General features: G+C 40.7%; 2 protein-coding genes and 1 long non-coding RNA gene across 6 annotated transcripts in view; 2 read left to right on the top strand and 1 right to left on the bottom strand.

The window, feature by feature from the left end:
* On the bottom strand, positions 1-14,894 carry MFAP1 (microfibril associated protein 1). The gene is made up of 9 exons (XM_036119987.2): positions 14,662-14,894; positions 8,078-8,297; positions 6,804-6,933; positions 6,346-6,533; positions 5,701-5,809; positions 5,438-5,598; positions 3,968-4,127; positions 761-850; positions 1-666 (listed from the first exon to the last, which is right to left on the bottom strand). Exons 1-9 carry the CDS (start codon positions 14,738-14,740, stop codon positions 484-486), a joined length of 1,320 nt encoding a protein of 439 aa, XP_035975880.1. The 5' UTR covers positions 14,741-14,894; the 3' UTR covers positions 1-483.
* Positions 2,672-8,716, top strand: LOC144382894 (uncharacterized). Its single transcript, XR_013450480.1, has 2 exons — positions 2,672-2,805; positions 8,370-8,716. It is a non-coding gene; the product is annotated as an uncharacterized LOC144382894 (long non-coding RNA).
* Positions 14,895-14,904: 10 nt separating the features above from the next.
* WDR76 (WD repeat domain 76) overlaps positions 14,905-15,226 on the top strand; it is a 58,000-nt gene continuing 57,678 nt past the window's right edge. For 3 of the 4 annotated variants that reach the window (XM_078079425.1, XM_036119983.2, XM_036119985.2), the window contains exon 1: positions 14,905-15,064. In XM_078079425.1, coding sequence (XP_077935551.1) covers positions 14,956-15,064 — 109 coding nt within the window. In that variant the 5' untranslated portion in view covers positions 14,905-14,955. The remainder of the gene's footprint in view (positions 15,065-15,226) is intronic. The other variant, XM_078079426.1, reaches the window with a different exon arrangement.

Here is a 15,226-nt window from a genome sequence, read left to right as displayed (position 1 = left end):
CTTGGTGTATGATTCTTTTATTTCTTGACACACACATAAATGGATCAAAAAATATGTTCACATAGAAAAACTGACTCCAACCAAAAATGCAAAACAGATATCTGTGAGCTGAGATTTACTGTAAGGTAGCGTTGTCCACTTACATGCCCTTGTTTCTAACCCAAGCTAAGAGGCTGGAAAAAGAAACCTGGAATAGTCCCAAGTGAATCTGGGAAGCAGACCAGTGATGAAACATAAGATTTCGCAGAAATGGTTTTAAGTGGGGAGCCTCTGATCCTACCTGGATAGTGCTTTTCTGTGGGTTTCTCAGCATGAGTCCAAACCTCACAAAGCACCTTCAAGACTGGATTGCCCAGTGTCACAAGTATGGCAGTAGGTCCAATAGGCTGGATACAGGGGCCATGTAAATAATGGTAAAAGCAAATCAAGGACCAGATGCTGAGACAGTCCCTTGTGTCTCACCAGCTGGAAGTAGTTGAACTCTTAAGTAGTTTTCCGCTTCTTGGCAGATGGCCGTTCAAATACATCTCGTACCCCAGCTGCCTTTTGTTTAAAGAACTTTGTGTTCTGGGCACTCTCTTGGCCCCATGCTGAGTCAAAAGAGGTGGTGTCCTGATCCACAAGGTGGGTGTACTTGGTGCGACCAGAGCGCCCGAAGTTCTTGACCTGATCAAGGAAGGATAGATTATGAGTTATACCACCAAACATCAAGTCCTCAATACATAACTTTTCTCTCTCATGTTCTTAAGGTACCCCATACCTGCATGACTTTGGGAAGAATGGTTTTGTTGAAATGATCCTCCAGGGTAGGTGCACTGAAATCTCTCTTGTATACTTCTTCATCCTCATCCTGTAAAAAAAGTATTATCAATCTTGTGGTTTTTATTGCCTATATATTCAAACCACTAATTTATTAACCTCTACGACAAGGGATACAAAGAATGAGGGTACTGAACCTATTCATGAGCTTACATCTAGTTGAGATGATACTCCTTTCTCTCTTTGTATTGTCTTTTTTCTTCCTAAATGTGGATGTTTCCTGAAGGTTGGCTGTATTCTCTCTGTACTCAATATGTTCATTCAGTCATATGACTTCAACTCTATAGAAGCCTCTGAAATCTCATTCTGAATTTTCTACTGCCCATTATATAGCTTAGCTTGGATATTCTGTTGGGACTTCAGACTCATACCTAAAGTGAAAATCATTTCCCTAACCTTTTCAAACCAGGCTCTTCCTGATTTAACTTCTTCTGTTAATAGGACCAACATTTTCTCAATTACTCAGGTTCAAAATTTATGTAAACTTTGTGCATAATGAGTTGCCACTTATAAATTCTAATTCCCTGGGTTATTATAGTTTTTCCCTAGAATCAACCTTACACAGTGCCACTAGGCTAATGTTTCTAAAACACACCCTCATACCTTTGCCTTGCTCAAAAACTTCCAGTGATTCTGTTTTGTTAAATAAGCACAACTCCTCTATAGTAGTCAAGGCCAAATAACATATAGCTATAATCTACCTCTCCTTGCCAACTCCCTTTACAGATGATGCTTTTTGCCTCCACTCCTAGTCCCTTCACATGGAATGTCTACTACTGGAGTCAGCAAGTCTACACATCTTTTTTTTTTTTTTTTTAAGATTTTATTTATTTATTTGAGAGAGAGAGAATGAGAGACAGTGAACATGAGAGGGAGGAGGGTCAGAGGGAGAAGCAGACTCCCCGCCGAGCAGGGAGTCCGATGTGGGACTCGATCCCGGGACTCCAGGATCATGACCTGAGCCGAAGGCAGTTGCTTAACCAACTGAGCCACCCAGGCGCCCAAGTCTACACATCTTAAATGTGCCCTCCTTCATGTTATCCCTCTCCATCTCCTACAAAGTAAAACATCTCCCTCTTCAGAAATCCCACAGTATTTTCACTCGTCTTTATGTCATAGTATAGTATATGTTTGCCTTAGCCCCATTTTTAGGTTGTAAGCCATATGAGGGCAATAATTTTATATCCTGTAGCAGTGTCAAACAGTAGTGTTCTTGGGGCTCCTGGTTGGCTCAACTGGTAGACCATGCAACTTTTTTTTTTTTTTTTTAAGAGAGGGAGATAGAGGCAGGGAGTAGGGAAGAGCAGAGGAAGAGGAAGAGGGAGAGGGAGAGAGAGAATCCCAAGCAGGCTCCACATCCAGAGGAGAGCCCAACATGGGACTCGATCTCACTCGATCATGACCTGAGCTGAAATCAAGAGTTGGACACTCAACCGACTAAGCCACCCAGGTGCCCCTAGACCATGCAACTCTCAGGGTTGTGAGTTGAAGCCCTACATTGGGCTCTGCATGGAGCCCACTTAAAACAAAAAATGGGTGCCTGGGTCGCAGTTAGTTAGGTGTCTGACTCTGGGTTTTGGCTCAGGTCATGATCTCAGGGTTGTGAGACAGCCCCACATCGGGCTATGCACTCAGTGCGGAGTCTGCTTGAGGTTCTTTCTCCCTCTCCCTCTGCCCCTCCTGCTCATGCTTTCTCTCTCTAAAATAAATAAATCTTTAAACCACCCCCCTCAAACCAAAAACCAGGAGTGCCCTCTACACAGTAAATGCTCAAAAGGTTATTTACTTAATAAACTATATATAAAAAAATTATAGAGAAGTTACAAATCAACATATTAGTAAAACTATAATGTTATGATACAAATTATACATGTGAAGGAATTAAAACAGTACCATTTTGATTAAGGAAAGCTTTGTGGAACAGCTGAGTCCTTCAACCAAACACACTTTTGGAGTATTCTCTTCAGCTACAGAAAGGCTTTAAAGGTAAGACAGTTTTTGTGAGATCTACTTTTCTCCTTGTTAGAGGCTGAGTCCCTCATTTAATCTCAAAATATTTTATCTTCACTCTCCTTATCCAGATGAGGAGAGTTCACGGAGTACGTGCACCAAAAGACTTTTACATAAACCTTTCCTTATGTATCTTAGCCAGCAATGCACTGCTTCTCTCAGAAGCTTATTAAAGCTGCTCAAATGTATAAGCAATGATACTTAATGATCTTAAAGCAGTAAAGAAATAATTCATAATCTCCAATGACTCCAATCTAGAAAACTGCATGAGCTAGGACACTATATAATAAGCAAACATTTCCGGCTGAGTAGACTGAAACTGATTTTGGAGGGGAATAAGGAACCCTTCACTGAAGTTTAGATTTTACTGGTATCTACAATGAAAGGCAGGAATCTAGCTGCAGTAGGGATTTTTAGGGTTTGATATAGCATTTGAAAAAAACGAGTCTACTTTTTGATTCAAACTTGGATAGCATCAGGTAGTAATTTAACAAACCACATGCTATTACAGTAATAAATGCAATCAATTCTTCGCTTCCCTTTCCTGACATCTCTCCATTAACAAATTATCACTGGTATCATCTAAATAATTTGGAAGAAGTCCTCATCACTTTATACAGGGTTAACAGATTGCTATTTTGACCTTGGTCTTTATATGAAGAACAAAATTTTGATGGTATTACACATAATGGTTAGATAATAAACCATTTTTTTTGGTTAGTTAGGCTTAGTCACTTTCTGTCAGCTCAGAATGAAGTGAATTAAATTTCTGCCTCCCAAATATTTGCATAAGCAAAACTTCTTACTCTGCTATGAATAGTAACATCTAATTAATTTTGGGGATTTAAATGATCTTATCTATCTATATAGTTCACTGTCTATTTTTAGTTCCTTAGTTCTTCTGTTACACCATTTCCTCCCAAGAGCTGGGGCCAAAAGAGAGAACAGTTGCTGCTACCGGTAAAATCCTGTTGCCAGTGCTTTTTCCTATTGGGTTTATATCTTCAGAGGCAAAAAGCAAATGAGAAAACTGATCATTGGCAAGTAGAAGTAACATCCTAGGACAGTTTATTCTTGGGGGGAGAAAAGAACTCAAAAGTTCTGAGTTACTTCTACAGCTCATTCCCTTTTCACTTACCATGAAGAAGGCACCCCGGTGATAATACTTCTGTAAGAACTTATATTTGCCCTTAACAGCTTTGTTGGTAATGACTTTGCCATTTGCCCGAAGCTCAGCTCGCCTCTCTTCCTCAGTCAGATTTCGCATTCGTTCAATTTCTGCCTTCTCCTTCTCAAGCCTGTGCAGAGAACAAAATTATTTATTAGTATCATTCCAGCTTCAGAGAGACTCAAATTATCTGAACACAATGCAGTCTCACCTCCTTTCAAGCATTATTCACTTTCTTTAATTCTAGCTACTGCCTGTTAGGAATTAAGATCAGGAGCCCAACAAATAAAAAGGGTGAGGTGGTCTTCATTATTGCAAACTTCCAGAAGTTTATTCTAGCCTTTATAAGGTTCAGACATACTATTACTGCTTGATTTTGCAATATTAGTAATTCCCCTTCCTTAAAAAGCCTACTTGGCTTTAAAAAATATCAGAATTTAACATAACCATGTTCAGATTTTATTGGTATTTTTAAAGTAATTGTATATGTATTTACATGTCTCAAACCAAGGGTTACCATCATTAATTAGATTGCAGGGACTAACCCTTTTTGGGGGAGGGGGGCCAAAGATCCCCTTTCTCCAGAAAAATAAAATATATGTAATTTTGTATATAATTTTAAAGGGTACATGGACTCCTTGAAACCCAGGATAAAAATCTTAGAAAATGCAGGCTGAGGACAGAGTTTTCTACTGATGGTTTCCCTTTGTAATCTGGGATTACCCTCTCACTGCTAGTAATTTTCAAGAATGGGTGATGCAGCTCAGAAATTATTCTGCTCTAACAATAGTGACTGTGGCAGATTATTTTAAGGCCACAAATTCTCCCCCCCAGAGTATGCATGCCCCTTTGCAGAAATGACATGTGAGCCTTAAAAGACCTTGCCAGTTTCCACTTTTGCCCTCTTGGAATACTGCCATGAGACTGTTACGTAAGAAATCCAGTCTAGCCCACTGAAGAAGTAAGGCAGTCTAGCATTAACTACTGGACATGTGAATGAACCCATTTTGGACACTCTAGCCCAGCCAATCCTCTAGCTGGATGCAACTGCATGAGAGAGCCCAGGTAAAACCAGCAGAGGAACTGCTTAGCGAACTCGAACACTGTGAGGAATAATCAGTTGTTTCAAGTCACCAAATTTTGAACTGGGTTTTTATGCAAGAACAGATAACTGATAACAGTGAATAATGTCTGCGTGTCTACTAGAAAACTACAGGGAGTATCAGCTGGCACTCTATCACAGAGAAACACTGACAAAGTGTTTCTTTTCCCTGATTTCATTGTAATAAGCCACATTCCAATTATGGAAAACTCACTCAGCTGCAGGAACCATAAAGAAAGCTGGAATGGAACTCATAGTTGGTGTTGAACCTCACTCCTACCCCACTAGGAACCCATCCCATTACTGATATTAAACTCTAGGTCCATCTTATTACTCACGCTTCTCGATCTTCTCTGTCCCTCTTGATTCTCTTCAGCTCCCGAACTTTCCATGCCTCATATTCTTCCTCATCATTTTCATCATCAGTATTGAGAGCATCCAGTGCAGCCAGGGATCGCTTGTTCTCCTCCAGCTCTTTCTTGGTCTCCTCTTCTACAATCTGGGTAAGGAGAACAATTCACCTGTTGGATTTCCTTATTTTCCTCAGACAAACCTAAGTACACTCCTCCTTGCATGCAATCCTCACAGCCACTCCCAGTACCTTGAGTGTATACTTGCGCCTCTCTTCAGCCATGCGTTTTGCTTCCTGCTCCAGCTCCTTCTGTTTCAATGCTTCAGCCTCACGTTCTTGAACTGTTACTCGGTCCTTCCTGCAGCACAGAAGTCCTGTTAATTGCCCAAAGCCCTCAGAGTGGACCTCTTTGTCCTCTAACTCAAGTCCCATCCAAATCAGACAAAGCCCAACAATTGCTGGCTCTTTTTTTTTTTTTTTTTTTTTTGCAAAGAGCCAAAATTGGGAGTCACCCCAGGTATTCAGAGCATTAAAACTCCATCCATCTGTGAGAACTGCCTGAATAGCAAGAACCTGCTGGACTGTAAGTAGTAGGATTTCTCGTCCTTAGGAAAGGATTAGGAATTCACTCTTCAAGTTTAATTTTGTGCTTTATAGGTCCGTGGGCAGATTATGTGCTCTTTAACTGGAAAGGGAGATGTGAAAACAAACTCAGGCTCTCTGTTAACATCATGATATTCCTCAGCAAATATTCTGCACAGGTAGGGAAGTGGGCAGAAGACTTTCACTCAGTGCTGACATTTCAGAAGAGCAAGAGATAGAAAAGAGGCTTCTATCCTCAGACCAGGAAAGTAGTAACTATGTGGATTCAGGCCTGTTTTGTGAGATACTTACTTTCGAATGAAGACAGGTTTAAGGCGAGGCTCCATCTCATCTTCACTGTCTGTGTATTCTTCATACTCAGATTCTGATTCTGACTCTTCCCCAGAACGTCCCTCATCTTCCACCTCCATGACTTCCATCTCTTCATTTTTTCTCTCCTGTGCTCGCTGACGCATCATGCCACGGCGCCGCTCTATTTCCTATCAAGTCACATGTCCAAGTCAGTCAGCCCAATGACCTGTGCTCTAAGGAAGCTTTTTATTTCCCCTCATCACGTTTAACAAATTCTGATATGAGTAAATACAACTTACATCATTTTATTTTCAATTCTATCTCCAACAAATAGGGAACCCTGGATCAGAGTTCTGCCAAAAGCAGCAAGCTTGTTGCCTTTGGGACCTCGACAAAGGAGAACAGGCCCCAACTTTTTCTTGGGCCTAGAAAGAACTTCCCATTTTCCTTTTTTATACCTCATCATCAATTTCTTCCTCCTCTTCTTCACTGCTGTCTTCTCGTTCCATGCGCCACGCATCTCCTTCCACTTCTGAGTCACTTTCTCCTACCACTTCAGGTTCCACTATTTTCCGATGTCGAGCCAATCTGAAAAACAGCATCTTCAAGTGTAACACCAATATCACAAAAATGAAAGAGCATCAGCCACATTTCCTTAGTTGTAGAGCACCTGGAGGTTATGTTTGCTTTTATTAATACTGAAGTCTTGAGAGGGGGAAACTGAGGTGCAGACAAAAGAAAATAATTCAAAGTGTCAGGGCAAATAGTCAAGTTGGACCTAAAACATTAAATGTAAGCTGAGGCATCATGAGGCACTGCAATAAACATATGGGTGCACAGTGACATTGTATCTTTGTGAAATTGGATTTTTGGTGGCTGTATAAAAAGCAAGTACTGCATGCAGATCAATATGGAACAGGAAATGAGTGACAGTGCCAGTCTGATTCTAAGGTTTGAGAAGTAGTCAGTGTCCAAGAGGCACACAAATCCCACTAATAAGTAATTATGGTTATGTAAGAATGAAATAAAAATGTTTTTTCTTTTATGCATATTATATTTTTCAGATGGCTTTAAATGTTAAGACATGACTATTTATTGAATTATTTGGATCTAACTACTTAATAAACAGAACTGTATAGGCCTAGGGGCTCCCTGAGAAAATTCCTGGGACAATATGAACTGTTAAAGTTTGGGATCTCTGGTCTACTTTGTAAGGTAATGTCTCAGTCAACACACAACATACGAAATCCTTCATTGGGAGGCTCCCTTTCCTACCTGAGACCATTCATTCATCAGGCCTTTTTTCCTACTTCATTGGTGTCATTTCCCCTCATTAGCCTTTAGGATAAGTGAGTGAATTAAATCAATTTCTCAAATTTTAAGACCCCCCCACCCCCCAACAAACCAACCAATGGTTTGTGTTTTCTTCTCCCTTAGTGAGTTAGTTAGGGTCTTTGGACCAGAGGTAACCTGCTGTTTACTGGCTGCCACTTGCTGGTTGTATACCTTTGGTCATGTTATTTTCCTGATCCCTTGGTGCCTCAGTTTCCTCATTTGTAAACTGGGATAATAATACATACCTCATAAGGTTATTGGGTGGATTACAAGAATTAGTAAATACTTGGAACAGAGACTGGCACATAGTGAGTACTGTGCAAATATTAGCTGTTATTGTTGTTATTAACTAACCTGTGGGGGTTTAGGTCCAGGGAAACATAACCCTAGTCCTTACCTCTCTTCCACATCTTCACTAATACGGTTCTGCAAACGCCGCAGTCGAGGGTCACTGGATGAATCCTCCTCCTGTTCCTCAGGCTCTGCTTCTTGTTCTTTGGCTTTCTTAATGAACTGAAATTCTTCATCCTCCTCATCTGAGGACTCCATAGGGGCATAGTCTGGCCTCTTTCCCGACACATAACGTTTTACCTTCACTTTCTCCATCGAAATCTCACCTGGGTGATAAAGATAACTTATTATGTTTCAGTAGCCTTTTTCCCAATGTCTTTCAACCTCTGCCTTTGCAGGTAGAGCCCTATATTCCTGGTAAGCAAGAGTTCAAGCAGGAGAAGAAGAGAGCCGCTATCCAACCATCTATTCATCTAATGGTGTTTTCCTGCCAAGACCAAGTCATGGGAAAACATTCTTGTGACTACCAACACTAATGATAAAGAAGGTGAGCTTGAATACAATGAAGTGGAAAAAGGCGGTGAAACAATAGAAAAAATTCCCCCCAGACAGGCAGACGATTACATCCATCACAAATTCATGCTATTCCACCTCAATTATATCCTTAAGGGAATTATTTGTAACAGTGTCCAGCACATAAGGGTGACTTAAGTGGGAACAGAAAATTAAAATGTTGCTCAATCCCTTTTTTAGTTCACCTGGAATTTTCCATGGCAGCCTTTATATCACCATATAACTCAAGATTCTAATCTTACCTATTTCTACCTTTTCTTTTAGCATATGTGCTATCAAACCTGCAAGATAACGTCTCTCTCTTTTTTTAAAGATTTTATTTATTTATTTGACAGAGAGCACTAGAGAGAGCAAGAACAAGTGGGGGGCAGAGGGAGAGGGAGAAGCAGGCTCCCCGCTGAGCAGGGAGCCCGACGTGGGGCTCCATCCCAGGACCCTGGGATCATGACCTGAGCCAAAGGCAGATGCTTAGCCAACTGAGCCACCCAGGCGCCCCTCTTTTTTTAAAGATTTTGTTTATTTGAGAGAGAGAGCAAGTGAGAGAGAGAGAGAGGGGCAGAGGCAGAGGGAGAAGTAGGCTCCCTGGTGAGGACCCTGGGATCATGACCTGAGCTGAAGGCAGATGCTTAACTGCTTAACCGACTGAGCCACACAGGCGCCCCAAGATAACATCTCTTTTACAAATAGTAGCAATTCCTGCGAATAAAGTGAAAACTGACCAAAACATTTTATAAGATGGATATAATTTTGATAACCAAACTGGACAGTTCAAAGGAAAACTTTACGTGAATTTCTCTTCATAAACATACATTAAAAAGTACTAAATAATATAATAGCAAATTTATTCCAGCAATGTAAAAGCTAACAAAAAAATTCTAAGCCATCATGACTTCAAAGGATTTAGCTTGGGACCACAAGAACAGCTTAAGCTTAGAAAATTAATGGGGTCAAACGTAATATACTATTTATTTATTTTTTTTTAAATGTTTTTTTATTTATTTATTCATGAAAGTCAGAGAGAGAGAGGCAGAGGCAGAGGGAGAAGCAGGCTCCCCGCCTAGCAGGGAGCCCAATGCGGGACTCGATCCCAGGACCCTGGGATCATGACCTGAGCCGAAGGCAGACGCTTAACCATCTGAGCCACCCAGGCGCCCCAAATGTAATATACTATTTAAAGTTTATATATATATATATATTTTTTTTTTTTAATATTTTATTTATTTATTTGACAGAGAGAGAGACAGCGAGAGGGAGAAGTAGGCTTCCCGCTGAGCAGAGAGCCCGATGTGGGGCTCGATCCCAGGACCCTGGGATCATGACCTGAGCCGAAGGCAGATGCTTAAGGACTGAGCCACCCAGGCATCCCTAAAGTTTATATATTTAAAGTCACATAATCTTAACAACAGATACAATAATCATTATGCTTAATGATAAACTATTAGAAGCATTCCTTTAAAAACCAGTGGGCATCTTTATGTTGTCCCTATCACACCTTCTAGTCAACATTTTATTATGGTTCTAATTAGGACAATAAGAAAAAGGAGAAAGGGGTGCCTGGGTGACTAAGTCGGTTAAGCATCTGCCTTCGGCTCAGGTCATGATCTCAGGGTCCTGGGATCCAGCCCCAAGTCATGCTCCCTGCTCAGCAGGGAGTCTGCTTCTCCTTCTCCCTTTCCCCATCTACCTCGCTTGTTTTCTCTCTCTCAAATAAATAAAATCTTAAAAAAAAAAAAAAGAAAAGAAAAAGAGATAAAAGGACTAAAAAGGAAGAAGAAACTGTCATAATTTGCAGACTATGATTATCTATGTAGAAAATACAAGAAAACAAACAGGCAAGCTATTTATTTAGAATACTAAATAAATGCTATATAAAAATAAGTGTACCCGTTTAAAAAAAAGGGGGGGGCTCCTGGGTGGCTCAGTACTTAAGCGTCTGCCTTTGGCTCGGGTCATGATCCCAGGGTCCTGGGATCGAGCCCCGCATCGGGCTCCCTGCTCCGTGGGAAGCCTGCTTCTCCCTCTCCCACTCCCCCTGCTTGTGTTCCCTCTCTGGCTGTGTCTCTCTGTCAAATAAATAAATAAAATCTTTAAAAAAAAATAAGTGTACCTGTACATTAGCTACATAAATTAGAAAATAAAGTTTAAAAATACTATTTACAATGGTAACTAATCTACAAGATACCAAGGAATAAATTCAACAAATGATGTACAAGGCTTTTCAGAGGAAAAATATATAATTATATTGGAAGATACAAAAGATCTAAATGAATGGAGAAATATATCATATTCAAGTATGAGAAGATGGCAACTGTGCCCAAGTTAATCAATAAATGCACGACCTATAATTTTAATGCAGTTCCATTAATAGTTGTCCCCAGGCTGATTCTAAAATCACATGGAAGAATAAGAGGCCAAAAAGAACCAAGACAATTCTGAAGAACAAGGGGAGGCTGAAGAATTTAACACACCTCACCAAAGAAGATACACAGATGGCAAATAAGCATATTTGCTTCAAATCATATGTTGTCAGGGAAATGCAAAATAAAATGAGATACCACTGCACATATATTAGAATAACCAAATTACAGAGCTCTGACAACACCAAATGCTGGCGAGAATGTGGACTAACAAGAACTCTCATTTGTTACTGGTGGGAATGCAAAATGGCACAGCCACTTTGGAAGACAGTTTGGTGGTTTCTTATAAAACTAATCATACTCTTACCATATGATCCAGCAACTGCATTCCTTGGTATTTACCTAACAGTGTTGAAAACTAAGGTCCACACAAAAACTTGCACACTGATATTTATTTCAGCTTTGTTCATAACTGCCAAAACTTGGAAGGAACCAAGATGTCCCCCGCTAGGTGAATGAACTAACTATGGTATGTCTAGACGATGGAGTATTATTCAGCGCCAATCAGAAATGAGCTATCAAGCCATAATAAGACACAGAGAAAATTTACATACATATTACTAAGTGAAAGAAGCCAATATGAAAAAGTTATACACTGTATGATGCCAAATACATGACATTTTGGAAAAGGCAAAACTATGGAGATAGTAAAAAGATCAGTGGTTGCCAAGGGTTGGGTTGGGGGAGGGATGAATAGGCAGGGCACAGAGGAGTCTCAGTGCAATGAAAATACTGTGTGATACCATAATAATGGATATATGTCATTATACATTTGTCTAAACCCATAGAATACACAATGCCAAGAGTGAACCTTAATGTAAACTTTGGGTGATTATGATGTGTTAATGTAGTTTCATCAATTGCAACAAATGTATCACTCTGGTGGGGGATGCTGATAATGGAGGAGACTATGCATGTGCGGGGGCAAAGGGTATATGGGAAATGTGAATCTAAAACTGCTCTAAAAAAATAAAGTCTCAGGGCACCTGGGTGGCTCAGTCGATTGAGAGTCTGCCTTCAGCTCAGGTCATGATCTCAGGGTCCTGGGATCCAGTGTCAGGCTCCCTGTTCAGCAGGGAGTCTGCTTTTTCCTCTCCCTCTTGCTCAAATAAATAAATAAAATCTTGGGGCACATGGGTGGCTCAGTCAGTTAAGCATCTGCCTTTGGTTTAAGTCATAATCCCGGGGTCCTGGGATTGAGCCCTGCATCGGACTCCCTGATGCTCAGCAGGGAGTCTGCTTCTCCCTCTCCCCCCTCCTCCCTGCTTATGCTCTCTGCTCTCTCTCTAATAAATAAATAAATATTAAAAAAAAAAATAAATAAAATCTCAAAAAAAAAAAAAAAAGTCTTGGGACGTCTGGGTTGGTTAAGTGTCTGCCTTCGGCTTAGGTCATGATCCCAGGGTCCTGGGATGGAGCTCTGCCCTGCTCAGCGGGGAGCCTGCTTCTCCCTCTCCCTCTGCCTGCTGCTCCCCCTGCTTGTGCCCCATCCCCCGTCAAATGAATAAATAAAATCTTAAATAAAATAAAAATAAATAAATAAAATCTTAAAAAAAAAAAAGCAGTGGAGAATGGATGGGCTAGTCAAACAATGGAACAGTAGGGACAACTGGTTAACCATAAGGTAAACAGTAAAATTAGATCTCTGATGCCACACACACACAAAATTCCAGATGGATTAAAGGCCCATGTGTGGAAAACACATCTTAAACACTTACATTCCTACTGGATTATAAGCTCCTTAAATTAGATGTGTCTTGCACAATTGTGTATTTAATCCTATTTAGTATATACAAACACTTAGATGATAGAAAATAATTATAATCTGAATATCTATGATCTTAGTATAGGCAAGGATTTCTTACACAGTATACAAAACAACACAAGCTATAAAAGATAAAATTGATAAATCTGATAACACTAAAATTAAAAATGCCTATGAAACGGAAAACTCCACAATTAAAGTGAAAAGACAAGCCAAAAAAACAAAACAAAACAGGAAAAAGATAGGACAGATTTGGGATGAAGAAAAACAAAGAAAACAGGTAAATGACAAAAACAGGTAATTCAGAGAACAGAAAACCTAGAGAGCTGATAAATGCATGAAAATGCTTAGTCTCACTAGTAATCAGGGAAATGCAAATTAAAATATTTCATAATTAGATTGGGCAAAATTTAAAAATCTGATACAACCAAGTGTGCAGATGAATATATGGGAAAATACAAACCCTTAATGCTCTCACAACCCATTGTGGAGAGCAAGTGGAAATAGCTAGTTAGGTTGATGAACTTTTAGGAGTCTACCCTAGAGAAATTCTTACACAGTGCACTGAAGAGACATTTAAGAATGACAACTACAGGGGGTGCCTGGCTGGCTCAGTTGGTGGAGCATGTGACTCGATCTCGGGGTCATGTGTTTGAGACCACGTTCGGCATAAAGATTACTTTAAAAAAAAAGGACAACTACAGCACTGTTTATAATAGAAAAAAACAACACAACAATTAACTGTTCCTTAGTAGGGAATAAACTGTGGTTTAATTACACAATGGAATTTATAAGTAGTTAAAATGAATTAGCTCTATATGTATCAAAGGGTACTTCTCAAAAGCCACCTTGAATTTAAGAAAAAAGGCAAGTTGCACAAGAATAGGTACAGTATATTAAAAAAAAAGAGCTCATATTATTTTCCAAAATCTTTCCTGAATAAAGGGACTCTTTAGTCTAACCCCTCAAACAGGCAGTGTTCCTTCTTCTATCTGCACTGGAATCCTACTCATCCTTTAAGGATCAATTTATATGCCACTTTCTTCAAGAAGCTTTCCTTGATTACCTCAATCTGAAGAGATTATTCCTTGTCTGTCCTTCCACATTGTTTGGTTTATATCACCTATGTGACAGGAATCGCACACTGCTTAAAATGTGCCTATTTTTGCATGTCTCACATCTACTACAATATGAGTTCCTTAAGGTTAAGGGCACTACCTCACACAAGTGTGTATTCAACTTAATACAGTCACAGCGTTGGATGAAAGCAATAAAACGGGGGCGCCTGGGTGGCTCAGTCGTTAAGCGTCTGCCTTCGGCTCGGGTCATGATCCCAGGGTCCTGGGATAGAGCCCCGCAGGGGGCTCCCTGCTGGGCGGGAAGCCTGCTTCTCCCTCTCCCACTTTTTCTCCTTGTGTTCCCTCTCTCGCTGTCTCTTTCTGTATCAGGTAAATAAATAAAATCTTAAAAAAAAAAGCGATAAAAAGTTTAATAAGACACGGTTCCTGTCTCAAGGACGTTATGAACTTATGATGCAGTAGAGGGAGACAGACACATAAACTAATGATAAGAGTTATAAAAGCAGCATAAACAGACCGCTATGGATAACAAAAGAGGGACTGTACCCCGCACAACGCCCTGCAAAAGCAGGCATTCACTATGTATATTAGTCTAATTTATCGGTGGAGACCAAGGGAAGAGGGATGCTTGCTGCGAGGGCAGAGACGGGCAATAGGAACAAGATGCGATGGAAGTGGGTTTTGTTTCCCCCCCTTCAGGCAACGCGATCGGGTGCGAGTTTGATGGGAAAAGTCGAAGAACTTAGGGGGCAGGGTCTTAAGGGTCGGAGGGTTGGGGTGGTCTGCTGGGGTAGGTGTGGAGTATGTTGGCGAAAAAAGAGGTAAGATCCGACTGGAAAAAGGCTCAGCACGGTACCTTTCTCATTGCGAACCGGGACGGCCCCAGCCGTAGACTGAATGGGCGGTTGTTTCATGAGTGCGCTTGGGACCGACATGTTGATGGCAGCGGCGGTGACTCCCGAAACTTCAGTGATTCCAAAGAGTGAACAGCAAAAACGTCAACGAACAGAAAAGAAAAACAAACCCTCTTCTGCAGGCACCGGACACGGCTGCGCGACAGACAGAAACAGCACTTACGGCTGAGCTAGAGAAACCGGAAATAATCGACCAGAGAATTCTGGGATTGTGGACGTCGAGTCTGTTACTGCGCATGTTCGTAGGCGGCTCTAGCGTCTTCCGTCTCGCAGTGTTTGGACGTCGCTTCTGGCGTGAAATTGCTTCCCATTGGGCTTTGCTGCTAAAATCCTGTGGCGAGGCAGGTCCGAATTACGGGTTTCTTTTGTTACCTTGGTTTGAACCCGAGGAAAATGGGATAGTGATGAATAAGGAATTGAGCAGATAGTGAAGGGCAGTTTGTCCAGACTGTTGAAAGCTCAGAATTGGAGTTTAATGAGAATAGAAGTCCTGCTAACAGCACCTGA

The sequence above is a fragment of the Halichoerus grypus genome, chromosome 8, assembly GCF_964656455.1.
Source record: "Halichoerus grypus chromosome 8, mHalGry1.hap1.1, whole genome shotgun sequence".
Lineage (NCBI taxonomy): Eukaryota > Metazoa > Chordata > Mammalia > Carnivora > Phocidae > Halichoerus > Halichoerus grypus.
The sequence above is the reverse complement of the archived record's forward strand: the minus strand, read 5'-3'. Positions and strand labels throughout refer to the sequence as shown.

What these genes read in the sequence shown, in the direction of transcription:
- MFAP1 (XM_036119987.2), bottom strand. Translation starts at nt 14,740, where the DNA reads ATGTCGGTCCCAAGCGCACTCATGAAACAACCGCCCATTCAGTCTACG. An exon ending in AAACCTGTCTTCATTCGAAA is followed by an intron (nt 5,810 to 6,345) that starts GTAAGTATCTCA and finishes TCTGTGCTGCAG; the next exon opens with GAAGGACCGAGTAACAGTTC. An exon ending in GGCGCAAGTATACACTCAAG is followed by an intron (nt 5,599 to 5,700) that starts GTACTGGGAGTG and finishes CTCCTTACCCAG; the next exon opens with ATTGTAGAAGAGGAGACCAA.